Genomic DNA, 14237 nt, shown 5'->3' with positions numbered 1-14237 from the left:
TATGCTTGTGACTTTCTATGTTGTCCTAACATACCTTCATAAGATTTTTATCACATATTTGAATATTAATGTGGTGTTTCCTCATCATGTTGACATATTCCCACCTCTTTACCATGTGTAATTTACAATCACTTACTCATCTTGCAAGTTAAATCTGGCAGTTATCCAAGAGTCTTTTAGGCCATGAGTCTGAAGTGCTGGTGTTAAAGAGGAGTTATCTTTCCCTATCAAATGGTCAACTGCTTAAAAAAAAAAAAAAAAAAAAAAAATTTTAAAAATTGAAAAGTATCTTGTGTAGATGTATACATAAATGGCACCCCCTTGTTCTTTTATTTTTGGTCTTTTTAATCAACTTGAATTTACTAGTGCTGTTAGTAGAACTTCATGCTTGTTCCTTTCCATTATTTACACTTTGGGAGGGGGAAAAAACCAACATTTTTAAAAATAATTTTTCTAGTGCTATTTTTTGTCTCTTCCTAGGGACCTAATTATTGCACAACCAGGTACCACAAATTTCCTGTGTGGATTGCTTGGTTGTTTTTCTCCAGTCAGTTAATCTTTTCATTGAGTTCCAGGCTCCTCCCTCTCCTCTCCTTTTTCTCCTCTTTCCACTGTCTCATAGTTCAGCATACCAACAGATTTCAGTGTAAAGGATTTTGTTCAACTTACACAGTGTGACTGCAAACAAAGGACCCTTAGCCAAAGCAACAAAGGGAGGTGTTAAAACAAATCTTCAAGTTGCGCTCAAAACTTGCATGTGGAGCTGAATTTCTCAGGCGATCTTTACTTCCATTGCCCCTGGGAGAAACTCCACTAGGATGGAACAAAAATAGCAGGAATAAACCTTGAACCATCTAAAAGAGTGGAGTGTTCTGAATCCTGACACTTTAGAGATGTTTGGAGATGAGACACTGCCCTTGCAAGACATAACCCTGATGCAGGTGAGTCAGGGGGCAACAATCATATTTACAGTAGCTCGTAAGTAAATCCTTCTTTGTGATTTGTGTTTTGATTGCCCTCTCTTTTCCTCAGCTAATCCTACTGTCATTGCAACACAAGAGTGCTTTGGCCTTTGGACATTAGCTTTGCATATACCAAGTAGTCTCAACTAAAGCATAGGTGTGCAGCAGGACAGTAAACAAAGCAAATGCCAGAGGTATTTCTGGCGGACTGATTTCTTTGTGGAACCCTAGAAATAGGTTCACAAAATCACCCAATACAGCATTGAAGAAGCACATCCGGGATGAAGTCAAGGAGTCAGAATTCTATTTCTGCATTTGAACATATGCCCTGGATACAGATACCTGAATGTCTCAGATAATAGGATCTCTTTTCTAGATGTTGACTGTCCCCTTGGCTGGGAATAGCCACCCAAGGCTGAAGTTCATCACCTTAGCCTTCCTTCTGAGGCAACTATAGTCTTTTTCAGCTGTAACTTTGTTGCACTTGGATTTACTTTTGACTCTTTCTTAGTCTTTTTTACTCTTTCTTCCCTTATGGGGTGGAAGCGTCTGCCTGAATTCATAAACTGTGATTTTTATTTTTTTTTCTTTCTATTTTTCTATGTCTTCTAAGGATTTTTTTTTTTTCTCTAGTTAAATACTAAGGGTTATTTTCCCATCCTTAGAAGATTTATTATCCTGTTTTTCATTTTCTGCTCTGAGTATGTGTTTGACACATATTTAGTTATTAGACTGGAAGCCTGACACTTTAGGAAACAGAAAATGTTTGCCTGCATTATGTTTTGTATTATAAATTGTTCTTGTTCTTTACTGTGCAAACAGGCTCCTTGAATAAATTTACAGTATGCTGTAGAGAACTGCGGTAAGCCATTTGCTAGTAAATCAGCATTTCTTACAGCCAACTCTCTATGCTTTGTCAGCCATTACATCGAGGGAATAAAAATCTAATAAAAAACAAAAAAAGAAATCAAAACATGGAGCAGTTATGGCTGATCTCCCTGAAAAATTTATACTGTTTTGAGTATAGGATCTAAACACCTGGGATTTTTTAGTAGTGTCCAGTACTAAAGCTTTGAGATGTACAGCAGAATGTGCAAAATGTCTGCCTTTTTGCTGCATTTCTGGTATTTGCAATAAAATACACTGACCACTTACAGTTTTCCCTTCAGTTCTTGACTTTTGGGGAAGGTTCAGCTCCTGAAAGCAGTGGCCTAGGAAAGTTTCAGCTTTATTTTCAGCTTGTGATAGAATTTCAGTATTGTTAACCCTGCGTAATTTTAAAAATAAAAAATGTAAACAACTCTCCTCCTTAATAGTAAAGATAATGAGCAATACCTTGAATGTTGGAGGGGTTTTATTTCCTTTTTGGTCTTGTTTTTAGGTGCAATCGTATCCTGCTTTCCAGCTCATCTTCATCAATTAATAGATGTTAATTGAGAGAGAATAGAGGCAGGGTCTGTCTAAAGCAGGAAGGATTCTGAAGTATTATCCTAAGGATTTTTTTTCTTTGTTTTATAACAAATGTTTTGAAAATTCCTTTGAAAATTGAAGCTCCACTGGATGCAAAGTACTTAAAAGGATGTTGGCTGCTGGCAGCCCATTTCCACCAGGCCCCCAGTGTCTCAGGTGCCTGACAAACTAATGTCATATGAGCAGCAGTTATTGTTGATGTTTCTTAAGGCCAAGATGTGGAACAGTGTATGGATGCTCAAAGCAAGCGGTGCTATTAATAAAAAAATGAATTGGGATGATTTTTAAGTTCTTCTGATCTTTGGCCAACTTGCCTTTTTGATTGAGTTGCTTGCCTGAGTTTGAGTTTTTGGACCAGTGGAGGGGGGTACAGCCTTGCACACCTTCAAGTATAACCGTTCCCAGCCTTGCTGGAGGCTGCCAGTGCCTTTATCTCAGGTCTCAGGTTTTTCTGCACCATTTCCCTCACCCCCTCTTCTTTCAGAGTATAGACTTTATAGAGTAATGAGAGATTTTAAATGGTGAAAAAGGTTGTGGTTTTTTTTTGTTGTTTTTTTTTTGTTTTGTTTTATTTTATTAATAGAAGTTTGTTATATTATAAAATATCCAAGCATCCAGGCAGATCCTTGAGAAGTTTGCTTGCTGGTTCAGTTTTCAGGGCTGGAATAGTGGAAGGACAGAATTGTGTGTTATCTGTAGGTACAATTATGCTGAAGGTCTTTGCCTTTTGTCTTCAACACACAGATTCTATTTAGTTCTTATTTTGTTCTGTATGGAAGTAGCTTTTCCTTTTGATTAAAGGAAAAACTGAGCTTGTAAAATTTGGCTAAGTATTACATTTTTTTGAATATGACTTGAAGCAGAGGCTTTTTTTGAATTTTCTCATGCTTTTTATCATCAAAATAGCATGATAAGTTTGGTACCTGGTTTGATATCATGTTCTTAACTGTGATAGCAGAAGATCAAATCTGAGCATTTCCTCCCAGTGTAGGTTCTTAATGTCTGTTATCATCATGGCGTGGCAACCTGGTCCTGCCTGTGGTGTTGATTGTTCATCAAGGACCACTGCCAGGTTTATATTCCCTGATGGGAATGTGCCTGTACTGCACCTTATCACAAGCAAAGAATCTCACTCGTAATTTGGATCGCTTCAGTATGGATGGTATCGAGGCCACATAGTCAGTACTTACTACAAATTCCTGAGCTCTGTGTGCAGCCAGACTTCTGGTGAGCATTGTGGACAGAAAGCACTCAAGTTGGAGGGATTACTATGTGCACGTGCTGCGTGGACTGAATATCGGAAGATTGTCTCTGTGCCAGCTGTTTGATACTGAAACTTTATCTTTTTGCTTAAAGGCTTTGTGATAAGGTGTGGTTTTCTTTAGATGTTTAGTGTCTCTTGACATAGAGAGATGTGCCTGATCTGAAAAACCTGGAGCTAGATTTATAGATTTGAGTACTTATGAAATGTGAGAAATACACAAGATACTTAATTATAAGCTTTGGTTTGGTCTATTTCTACTGCAATCTATTATTAAAACAAAACCAAATCGTGGCAAAATGGAGTTCATTAGTTCACAAAATGGAGTTGGAAATGTTGACAAATATATTTGTGGTGTTCCAGTATGATTGCACTATTTCTCTATTTGCAGGGCTTCTATACTGCAGCCTCACCTAATCCAAAGCACAGCATGACTCCTTCCTAGGACTAGTCCCTTCTATCATATCTCTCCCTCCTCTTAAATCCCTTCAGTCAGCTTTCAGTAAAATAGAAAATAGGTTTTATTACTTATTAAAAGTTTTATAATGGAGGCTTGTCTTATCTTCCCTACCTTCTGTCGCTGGCAAACTTGGATCAACAGCTGCTAGATATTTGTCCAAAAGTATAGATTGAAGCATTGTGGACTTTGTGCTCTCAGTAACTTTATTCTACAACCTTAACAATCCTGGGAGAAGCTTCAAAAAACCCAAACCACCCAAACAAGTAGTGCAAACAATCCCAACACCACATCCCACCACAACACCCAATACCAGGGGCACAAGCTGGAACATAGGAAGTTCCATTCAAATATGAGGAGAAACTTCTTCACGGTGAGGGTGACAGAGCCCTGGAACAGGCTGCCCAGGGAGGTCGTGGAGTCCCCTTCTCTGGAGATTTTCAAGACCCACCTTGATGCAGTCCTGAGTGATGTGCTCTGGGCAATCCTGCTTTAGCCAGGGGAGTTGGACTAGATGATCTCTGGAGGTCCCTTCCAACTCTGACAATTCCGTGATTCCGCGATGTTTAAAAGTTACAGATCACTATGGCAACCTAAAAATACTTGTGTTTTTCATTTTTTATTAGCTAGGTATATCTAAGGTGAAAATTTAGTTTTATTTCAGCTGCAAAAGTTGACAATATTAATCTACAGTGTTATAGTCACTGTGTGATGTTTCTGTAGCTGTGTTGTGGATTTTTCAGATCACTGCACAGTGTTAAACTGGTATATGGAAGTAATTTGAAATGCTCAAAATGAAATAACTTAAGGATCAGGTACTATATATGTGCTAATAGGATCCTGGGCCAGGGTCATAAGCTCAGAACCCTACTACAAATATGGCATCGCTGTGTCACAGCCCATCTGGGCCAACCCCTTCTCTTTCACTACTGATTTCTCTGCGTCTTTCACTGATGAACTGAATTGTTGACAACTTTGGGTTCCTTATAGGTTTCCATCTACATCCATGTACCTGCTCTAGGAGTCCCCTGAATGCCAGCCGTGCACATTTTCATTTTCCTGATAACTTTGCCTTTCATGTCACAAACGAAGTCACGCAAAAATTGCAACCATTCCAAACCACTGTCTGCAACGTAGACTCAAGAGTTTCCTATCTGACGCTACCTGCGCTGTTCTCTTCAGCCAAAGATGAAATAATGGGTTTGTCATATTAAAGGTAGTTCTTCTTTATAGTGGTTCAGTTCCCTCATGCTGCTTCTAGTGTCTATTTTTTCCATTTGGTATAAACAATTAATTGATCAGGCGTGGTACTTCTAAACTTCATTTTATTTCTTGTGGATGTCAACACGTTATAAAGTGAGTGTTAGGAAAGGAATAGCATGAGGTCTGTCCCCTCTCCAGATTTAAAAAAAAATAAAAAAAATATAAAAAATCCCTTAATGTGCAAGAAAGTCAAACGTGCTACATGAACTTGTTAAACACATTTATTGAGTTCTTGACAGTAACCAAACACAGTGAATGACCATTATAAACAAGAAAAAAGGCATTCGCTTTTACTTGGTCAGCTCCTGCTTTACCTGTAAAGAAAAGGTATCTTTTTCCACCCCCAATTTACAGGAGTTGAATTTGTTTCTCCCAATTTGTTTCTCTTCAGCAGAGAAAATGGCAATTTTGTTATTGTTTCAACTACTTTGTGCTTCTGAGCCCAGCTCCTATTAATGATGGACCATAAAGTGGAGTTAAAGTTATACTAGTTTTAAGTGCATTCCCAATTGCCATTAACTCAGTTAGATTGGCTGCAAACCAATAAATGAAGTAAAAAACCAAAACCAAACAAACAAACAAACAAAAAAAAAAAAAAAGAAAAGAAAAAGAAAAACACAAATAATGCAGCCACGAGTAGTAGAGGCTTATTATTTCAGAAAGGAAAAAAATAAAGCAAGTTTGCTAAATTAATTTGTTAAACACATTTATTGAGTTGTTAATAGTAACCAACACAACGTATGACCTGTTGTAAAACAAGAAACAGAAAATGGATCAATTCTGATTTTGGCAAATCCTACTACAGATATGTGACAAAGAGGGAAATATTTCAATTTCCTTTATGTTCTGCAGTGATATATTTACAATACTTATCTCTCAAAGTCTGTCCCTTTTTTAATTAAATGAACAGAAAGATCATAACCTAGAAATAAGTTTCCTCTACAGTCTTCTTGTTCTGTCTTGTCAGTATCCATTAATGATAGTGAAATAATGAGAGCTTTCCAAGGATTACTTGGCACACAGAACACAACTCCACTTTGATGCTGTACCGAGCCACCTCTTTTCTTTCTTTTTTTTAATTTTTTTTTTTTTTTAATTTGAGGGAGGGGGGAAAAGAGGAAGAATTTCATATGTACAAAGGCTGAAAAGTCTTTCTCTGTGAAGCTAAATTAGTTTGGGAAAATTGTATCAAAATTGTAATCACATTTACTGTAATATTGTCTTTTTACTTGGTTTTTTTTTTTATTACCACCGATCATATGAATGAATTTTTAGTTGAGTTTCCAACATGGCAGCTCTTTTCCTACAGCACGTTTGCACATGCTGCGGCGAACCCAAAGAGAGTGAGGTTGGGTGCATTCTAGATTATGTCAATTCACAGTAGTAGCATTCCACTGAGGTTATGGGTTCTGCCTGCTCTGTCTTACTTACTTGAGGAGCCATTCATTTACTGAAAGGAAAGAGAAACAAAACAAAAACAATTATGCTTCAATAAACTCCAAATATGAAACTTCCTGGCTTTAACACTGTATTAGGCACTCAAACTGTCTTGAAAAAGCTAGGAGGATGAATTTCCTCTCTTTCTGGAAAATAATTAAATCTGAATGACTGTTTCTTTGAAGTATTATAACTCAGTCATCAGCCTTGCTCCTGCAGATGTGCTTTCTTTTCCGCCCTTCAATAGCATTCCTTCATAACCATAATATTATTGGTAAGAAGGCACTTTTATGCCTTTTTTGCAGGTAACATTACTGTGTGTGCATAGGTAAAAGATGCATAAGACGCATTACAGCTCAGTTGCAAGCCCCCAGCTCTGGCAGTGTAAGACTGTACCAGCAGGAGACTGGGTTCGTTCATTTGTTTAATACTCATTGTGTAATACAAACCTTTCTAGTTTGGGTGTTTGTTATGGTGGTGCACCTCTAAAGTGAAATTTATTTTTTTGTCTAAGGTCAGCTGTCATCAAGACTAGCTCATCCCCATTTTTCTTTCCAAGGTGGGTAAAAAAGAGCAAAATGCACTTTGTAAGGTGAGAAGACTTTAAAATGAGGCTAGAAAACTGAAGGCCTGTCCTATTTGCTTTTTTAAAAAAATGAGATGTCCCAGACTGGTGGGTTTTTTTGTCATGCTTTTCCTGCGTGTGTCTGAGCAAGTTTCCTCATCCATTTCCAAAATGCAATGTTTGACTCATACAGTTAGTCCCCCAAATCTGGAGTTTCATTATTTTTTATTTGTATGCTTTATTATGCCCTTGGGTTTCTCAAAGAAAAGAGCTCAGTGTAAGCATAGAAAGGATTATTCTGGAGGTAAAACGTACCTCTATACTGTAGTTTCTGTGCTCTATTGTTTGGACAATCTTTTCCCTGTAAACTAAAGTTGATATTAGTTCGGATACATCGATTGTTGAGAGGCTGGACTGGTCTGAAATTGTCGCTCATGCTCAGAAATATCTGTGATGGCTGATTCTGGCTTAGCAGTCGTAAAGAATGCATCTATACAAAATACAAAACAAGGATTTTTAGTACTGGTCTTTCCTGTAAGCAAACAACATACAACACTATTAAATAGACTGTTTAATAAGCAAAAGTTAAACAATTTCAGTGATTTGTAGTCAGAGGTGGCTTGAAAGAGTTAACTCAAGGTAAAAACATTCCTTCTGTGGTCCTCTGTTTCTGAGCCCCATTTTAAACCAAGTAACTAGTTTTGTGTGGAGAAAATGAAAATGGTGTGAGGTGTCCTTGGCTGCTCAGAAAACAAATGGAATCCAGAGTACTGGATGGCAGCAGCTGGTGCAGAGAAAATGAACTTGATGAATGACAAGAGCTAATTTCCTAAGTTTTGTAGCTATTAGTGTAGCTTCCAGTTGAGAAGACAGTTTTGGATGATGGTACTCAAGAACCAGGTATGGCCAGTCAGGATGGAAAGGATTGCTGACAGTCATGCTGCTGAAGTCATGAAATTAATGATGTTAAAAAGTGAAATCCTCTCTCCATTGTCAGGTCTGTCTTGATACTGCCTGTGCTGTGTCTAAAGTGTTCCTATGGTAGATTCTTGCCGCCTTTTGAGGTGTTTTTTACGGATCAGCAGAGGGAATTACTGAATCATTCAGGATTTTCAGTGTGCCCAGCAGTGGTTGGATGCAAGCTACAAGCAGACAGCAGTGGTTCTTATAATGACTATGCAACTGTGCTAAAAGTGTTTTAATTGGTTCAAGTCAACCAAAACATTTCAAACTTTGTATGGGAAACTGGTGAGAGAGAGTTAAAAAAAAAAACAAACAACAAACAACCTGCAATTTGTACATCAGAAACAGTTAAAATATTTTGGCTTAAAAATATTAAAAAAATAAATCAAGGCATTTTCTATGTCAGAGTACAATTTAAGAGATCTGGTTTTGACATTTAATATTTAAATAGGGAAATTCAGTAGCTGGGTTTTACATACTAAAAATCTTTAACAGCTTCCAGGGAAAACTTGAGCCGTGCATTACTTTATCAGTCTGAGTACATAATGTAATTAGTAAGTATTCCATGAAATCAATTTGCAGCACTAATAATGGAGGATGTAACTAACCAGTAAAGCATGACAAGGAGTAAGTATCATGAGATTGTAACCCATAGGTTCTAGCATAGACTCAAGAAATATTCTAATCTTTGTTTTGTACATTAATGTTGTAACTAAAAATGTTGCTTGTAGGAAAATGTTTGAGTGCCCTGATTGGAAAGTTCAGAATGTACAGTGTGTTTGCCTGTGCTCAGCTGTGTCATTCTCCCAAATTACCCATTTAGAAAAGAAACAAAGTGCTTTGGCTGCATCTAGACAAAATTGGACAGAAGGAATATCACAAAGATAAAACATCTCTCAGGCTTTTAAAGTCATCTTATTTACAATGTTAATATGATTTTAAATCCCAAAGTAATGTTTTGGGTTGTTTTATCATTCCTCATTTCATTTCTCAGGCCAGATTGCTTCTACTGCATGCTTGGGACAGGCAGATGGTGGTTCAAGTATTCCTTCGGGATTCTAGTACGCAAGAGAATAGGTTTTAGTTCAACTCACAGCTCCGTAGGCAACTTGCTGATGGAAGCTCTGGAGAAGGTTGCAATTGGTGTTAAATTTGTTGTTTTCAGATGTTAGGCCTTGAATTGAGAGTCATACAGAAATGTAGTCTTTATGATTTTTGTACTGGTGTATTTCCTCAACAGCATAATTTTATTATGAAATTAATTGTGTTTTCTTTTGCATAATTTATCACACTTCTTTCTAATAGGGGCTTCAATTTGCCAATTTGATTTTTTCTGAAGATATTTGCAATGTCTATCCTGTCATCTTATTCTATATCGGAAAGCACTCGCTGATCTTTTTTTCAAGGCGGCCCAGTATTTTGGATCTCTGTCACGTTATTATGCTATTGATAGGTATTTAAATGGCCACAACTGTCATTCACAATTTGTCTGTTTCTTTCTGACCTAAGAATGGCCTACGTTATACTTAATCTGTTATTTTTACAACGCTGCTGTACTTGTTTTAGAATTCCCATATACCTATTCACGGAATCATAGAATAATTTAGTTTGGAAGAGACTGCTGGAAACTATTTGGTTCAAACCCTCACTGAAAGTAGGGCCCACCTCAAAGTATGTATGTGTGTGTGTGCATAGATACTTGGGGAGCTCTAAATAGTTAATATTTTTATTTTGGCAAAAAGCTCTTAAATGCTTTTGCAAATGGTATAAATTGCAGGCAGAGATCCCTACAGCAAAAGGTGGAATACAATTTTGTATGTAAAGCTACAAATATATATGTTTAAAGTATTCTTTTGTACCTATACAATATTTTGTATTTTTTTTTTTTATCTTTACCTGCATCCTTGTTATGTAGACAGGTTTGTTCATTATTATCCAGCTTGCTGTTTCATAGCAGGGTGGAATTGTCATTGACCCATCATACGTAATGAAACTAGACGTCTCTGGATAAAGTTCTTCAATGTTAAGCCCCTGTAGTAAGTATGCATCATCTAGAGAATAAAGAAGGAAAACAATTGAGATAAAACAATAGCTTCGCAAAACCTACAGAAAATTATCCCACCCTTTTTATGTACAGTCTTTATTCCAGAACATCATCTCCATTTTTACTGAAATATGAGGTGTGATGAACATACATTTCTGAATGCTCCAGCAGCTTGGACAAGAACAAGTTATGTGAATTCACTAAACCTTCTTGGATTGAGTTCTTCTCTTAGATGCCCATGGACACCTTCTGTGAGTTTAGCACAAGCATTCACAGTGAAACTCTGAATCCACTTAGAAGCTTCTTGAAGTTGCAGTTATTGATTTAGATGCAGCAGTCTTTGGAGAATGTCGACTTACCATATTTTGGAGTGATTAACAATTTTTGCTCAACAAAGCCTTGGGAAGGCCAAGAGTGTTAAAACTTAATTGCCCTTCTACCACAGGAGGAAGTTAAGGTTAATGCATGATAATAAAGCTGCTCAGTGAAGCCTGCTGGCCTTTCATGTGCACAGTGGGGGTGGAGGCAGTGCAAGCTCTCTCAGAATGCTAAAATCAGGGTGGAAAAGTACATCGGAAAGCAGCTTACGTGGGTCCCTGCTTTTATCGTAAGTCTCCCTGGGAATTAATGAGGTATCCCTCTGCAACAGAATTCAGTCTGTGGACATGTACCAAAATATAATGAGATATGGTTATATCTTTCAAAATTCATCAAAGTTCTTCAGCCTTTTCTATACTCTGTGCACTATTTCCCTTGTGTAATGCTGGCCGTATGATATTTTTGGCAGTGCTGTCAAAACTGGAGCTCAGATTTTCCTGCCAAATCTTAAGCTGTAGGAGTTCCTTAATAGAAAATGCTCAGGAATACACATACTTTACTTGTTACACACTACTGATACCGTCTATCTCAGAGAAATCCGGGCTGATTATGAGCCGTCATGTGAAATCTCTTTACATCCTTTCAGTTGCATGTAGTGTGTTCAATATGGTTCATTTGCAGAGTGAGTGCTGAAATGCTGGCACTGAAAGCTGCATATTTTGGCGTGTTTCCCCTTTCAATATACAAGACAAACCGGTATTGATTTTAATGGCAGGCAAAGAAGATAGCACAAGTAAAATAGAAGATACTGCTCAGACTAAAGAAAAATGTTGAAAGTGCATGTTTTAGGTCAGTGTCAATAATTTAGGCATTTTTGTTGGATTCCCTCATGTTTTTCATGTACCATTCACTGTAAGTTTAAACAGGTTTTGGTTTTGTGTGGTTTCGTTTGTTTTTTTTTTAAGCTGATAAACAATTTCTTGGCCATCGGGAAAAGATTGTAAATGGAACCAGGGAAAGAAATATAAACGATCAAGAAAGTGTATAAGAACTAAAAAAGAAAAGAGTAATTTAACTTGAATTTAACATATTATAGCTGAAGGACAAAACTTAGATGATCAAAATGCTTGTCTCATACTATCTAATGGAAAAAACAGGGACTGCAGACTACTGTCTTGGGCAACAGAAAATCAAAGAACACAGGCAAAACAAATGTGACTTTTTTTTTTTTATTTTGACGTAGTGCAGTCAACATGCTACAGGCTTCTGGGGTAGCAATATTAGTGGCTACAGCATCAGTTACAGTGTCAAGGTGAGAGTGTAACATTTACACCCCATTGACCAGTACCTTGCAGTTATTTCATATTTTAAATGTGTTTGTTGCTTTATGAAATATAATCTTGGCATGTCCTTTCAAGCCTGTCAGAAGTACAGCCTTCTACCACCTTCTTGCACTTCAAGCCAGGGTGATTGCTGTGCCATATTAGCTGGGTCCTCAAGTAGAGGGGAAAGTGCTATTAGTGTCTTGTAGGTGGCTGACTGTCACCTTTTTTAATGTGCTCGGCCTTCGCTGGCCCATGGCCTGGGATACGCAGTCTTTCTAAACCCAAAATTTTCCAGACAAAAGTGTGAAACCATTGCTATGGTATTAGAGTCAAAACACTGTTAAACTTTAAAAGCTAGAGATGACTGAATACACCTGTGTCCTATTCATTAAAAACATTATTTGCAGTGGTAATTTTGCTAGACTTACATGAGAAGAGAATGAATGCATCTTTTCAAGCCAGTGCCTGTTTCCAATGAATCATCACACATTTTTCGCTTTCCCACATGAACATTCTGTTCATTATTTATGACCATGGAGAGTGGTGCGTTAGCTCCAAATGGCATGGAGTCAGTCAGAATAGATAGTTTCAAACTCTAAGGACCAAATCTGCTTTGGCACATTCATACTGACTTCAGTTGGGCTAAAAGAGTTTAAATAAGGTAGTCTTTTCCCTGCAACCTTTGCTAGGAGATGGAAAGCTAACTAAAGGGTAATGTAGGTGAGGGATATTGATGATAGATATACATATATGTGTGTGTATTTCATGTGTGCCACATTCTAGTTGACTAATTTGTACTCAGAGGAGTGCACAGATTATTAACAATAGGATTACTTATCAAATGGAAAATACAGAAACAGATTTACTGTTAGCATTAGTTCAGGTAATCATGGGGGTTTTGGAGTTGTCTTATATTGCTTTAATAGAGAATGTAATTCATTATTATTTTGATTTGGGCTTTTAATTTTTTTCTGTGGATCTACAGAGTTTATTCATTCTCAGAACATAATATTGCTCTGGAGGTGGAATGTGGCATGTAAGAGTGTGGGAACAGTGTGGGGCATGGTCCTCCTATTCATTCAGGCAAGCCTGATGTGTGCCAGTGCTCTTGAGATCAGGAGAGATGCTCTCCTTAGCCTTATTGAGCTTTGGATCAACTGCTTGGGTACCTTGTTTGCATACTGAGGACCTACAAGATGCATGGCCATCTCTCCCACTGGCACCCAGCAGTGAAATGGCTCCAAACCTGGTTCATTGCCTCTGTCTTCACTTGGAATATGTTTAAGGAGAGACAGCAAATTATATGAAGTGTCAAACCCCATCAGTTGTGATTAATGGGAAACTGGAGGAAAATGTCACTTGAGGAAAAGGGGAAGATAGGGGTGAATGAAATAATGAAATAAAAGAGTTTGGCCAAGTAAAAGCAGTATTTATCCGTGCCTATATATGGGTTGTATTCCCATGGGAAGTCAGATGACTCCGTGAGAATGGCCTGAGAAAAGACTACAGAATAAGCACTTGGTTATCAACATTTTTCCCATGAACAGCTCTGCTGCTTCGCTTTCCCCACATCTCGATACAGGTTTCCCATTCTGGAAGTGAAACAAGAGCTGGTGGGTTTGCACTAATACTAGACTGTAACACTTTAATGTCTTGTCTTACATTTATTGCAAGTATGTAGTTCAAAACTGTCACAATCACCATGTGTGATCTCTTGCCAGTAATAAATTTCTTTAATAAACCCATTCAGCCTTTACTGGATTCTCAGCATCACTCCTATCTACAGCACACATCCTATTTTTCTTGATCTGCTTGAGCTTTAGGGTGGTTTCTGAACTCATGAACTTTTCTCTATATAAATTAAATTTGATTAGATGCCATATTCATTTACATGAAGACCTTGACTCTGACAATTTTCTTAGATGATGGAAATCCTCTTCTTTTATCCCTAGCTTTGTAATAGGCCTGTGGGATCTGCTTTCACAGCAAATTCCATGTATGTTCTCTAAAAAATTAGTATTTATAGGGAATATATTATTTACTGAATGATGGAAGGTCCATTTGATTTTGAAGTTCGTATCATAATAATCCAAAACTGGCAAGTACAGCTCTGACTAGATTAAATTTACAGGGTAAGGAATGTAGAGATCCTCAGCTTTTTAATCCTGAAAC

At 37.4% G+C, this 14237-nt stretch overlaps 1 protein-coding gene across 1 annotated transcript in view; it reads right to left on the bottom strand.

Annotated features, from left to right (window-relative positions):
- Window positions 1–6507: 6507 nt before the first annotated feature.
- Window positions 6508–14237, bottom strand: part of CA10 (carbonic anhydrase 10) — a 196519-nt gene continuing 188789 nt past the window's right edge. The window contains exons 8-10 of the mRNA XM_074160272.1: window positions 10275–10429; window positions 7731–7905; window positions 6508–6863 (exon numbers count right to left, since the gene is read on the bottom strand). Of these exons, the coding sequence (XP_074016373.1) occupies window positions 6841–6863; window positions 7731–7905; window positions 10275–10429 (353 nt within the window). The 3' untranslated portion in view covers window positions 6508–6840. The remainder of the gene's footprint in view (window positions 6864–7730; window positions 7906–10274; window positions 10430–14237) is intronic.

This window comes from Numenius arquata, chromosome 17, assembly GCF_964106895.1.
Source record: "Numenius arquata chromosome 17, bNumArq3.hap1.1, whole genome shotgun sequence".
Taxonomy (NCBI): domain Eukaryota; kingdom Metazoa; phylum Chordata; class Aves; order Charadriiformes; family Scolopacidae; genus Numenius; species Numenius arquata.
This window is presented reverse-complemented; position numbering and strand designations above follow the sequence as displayed.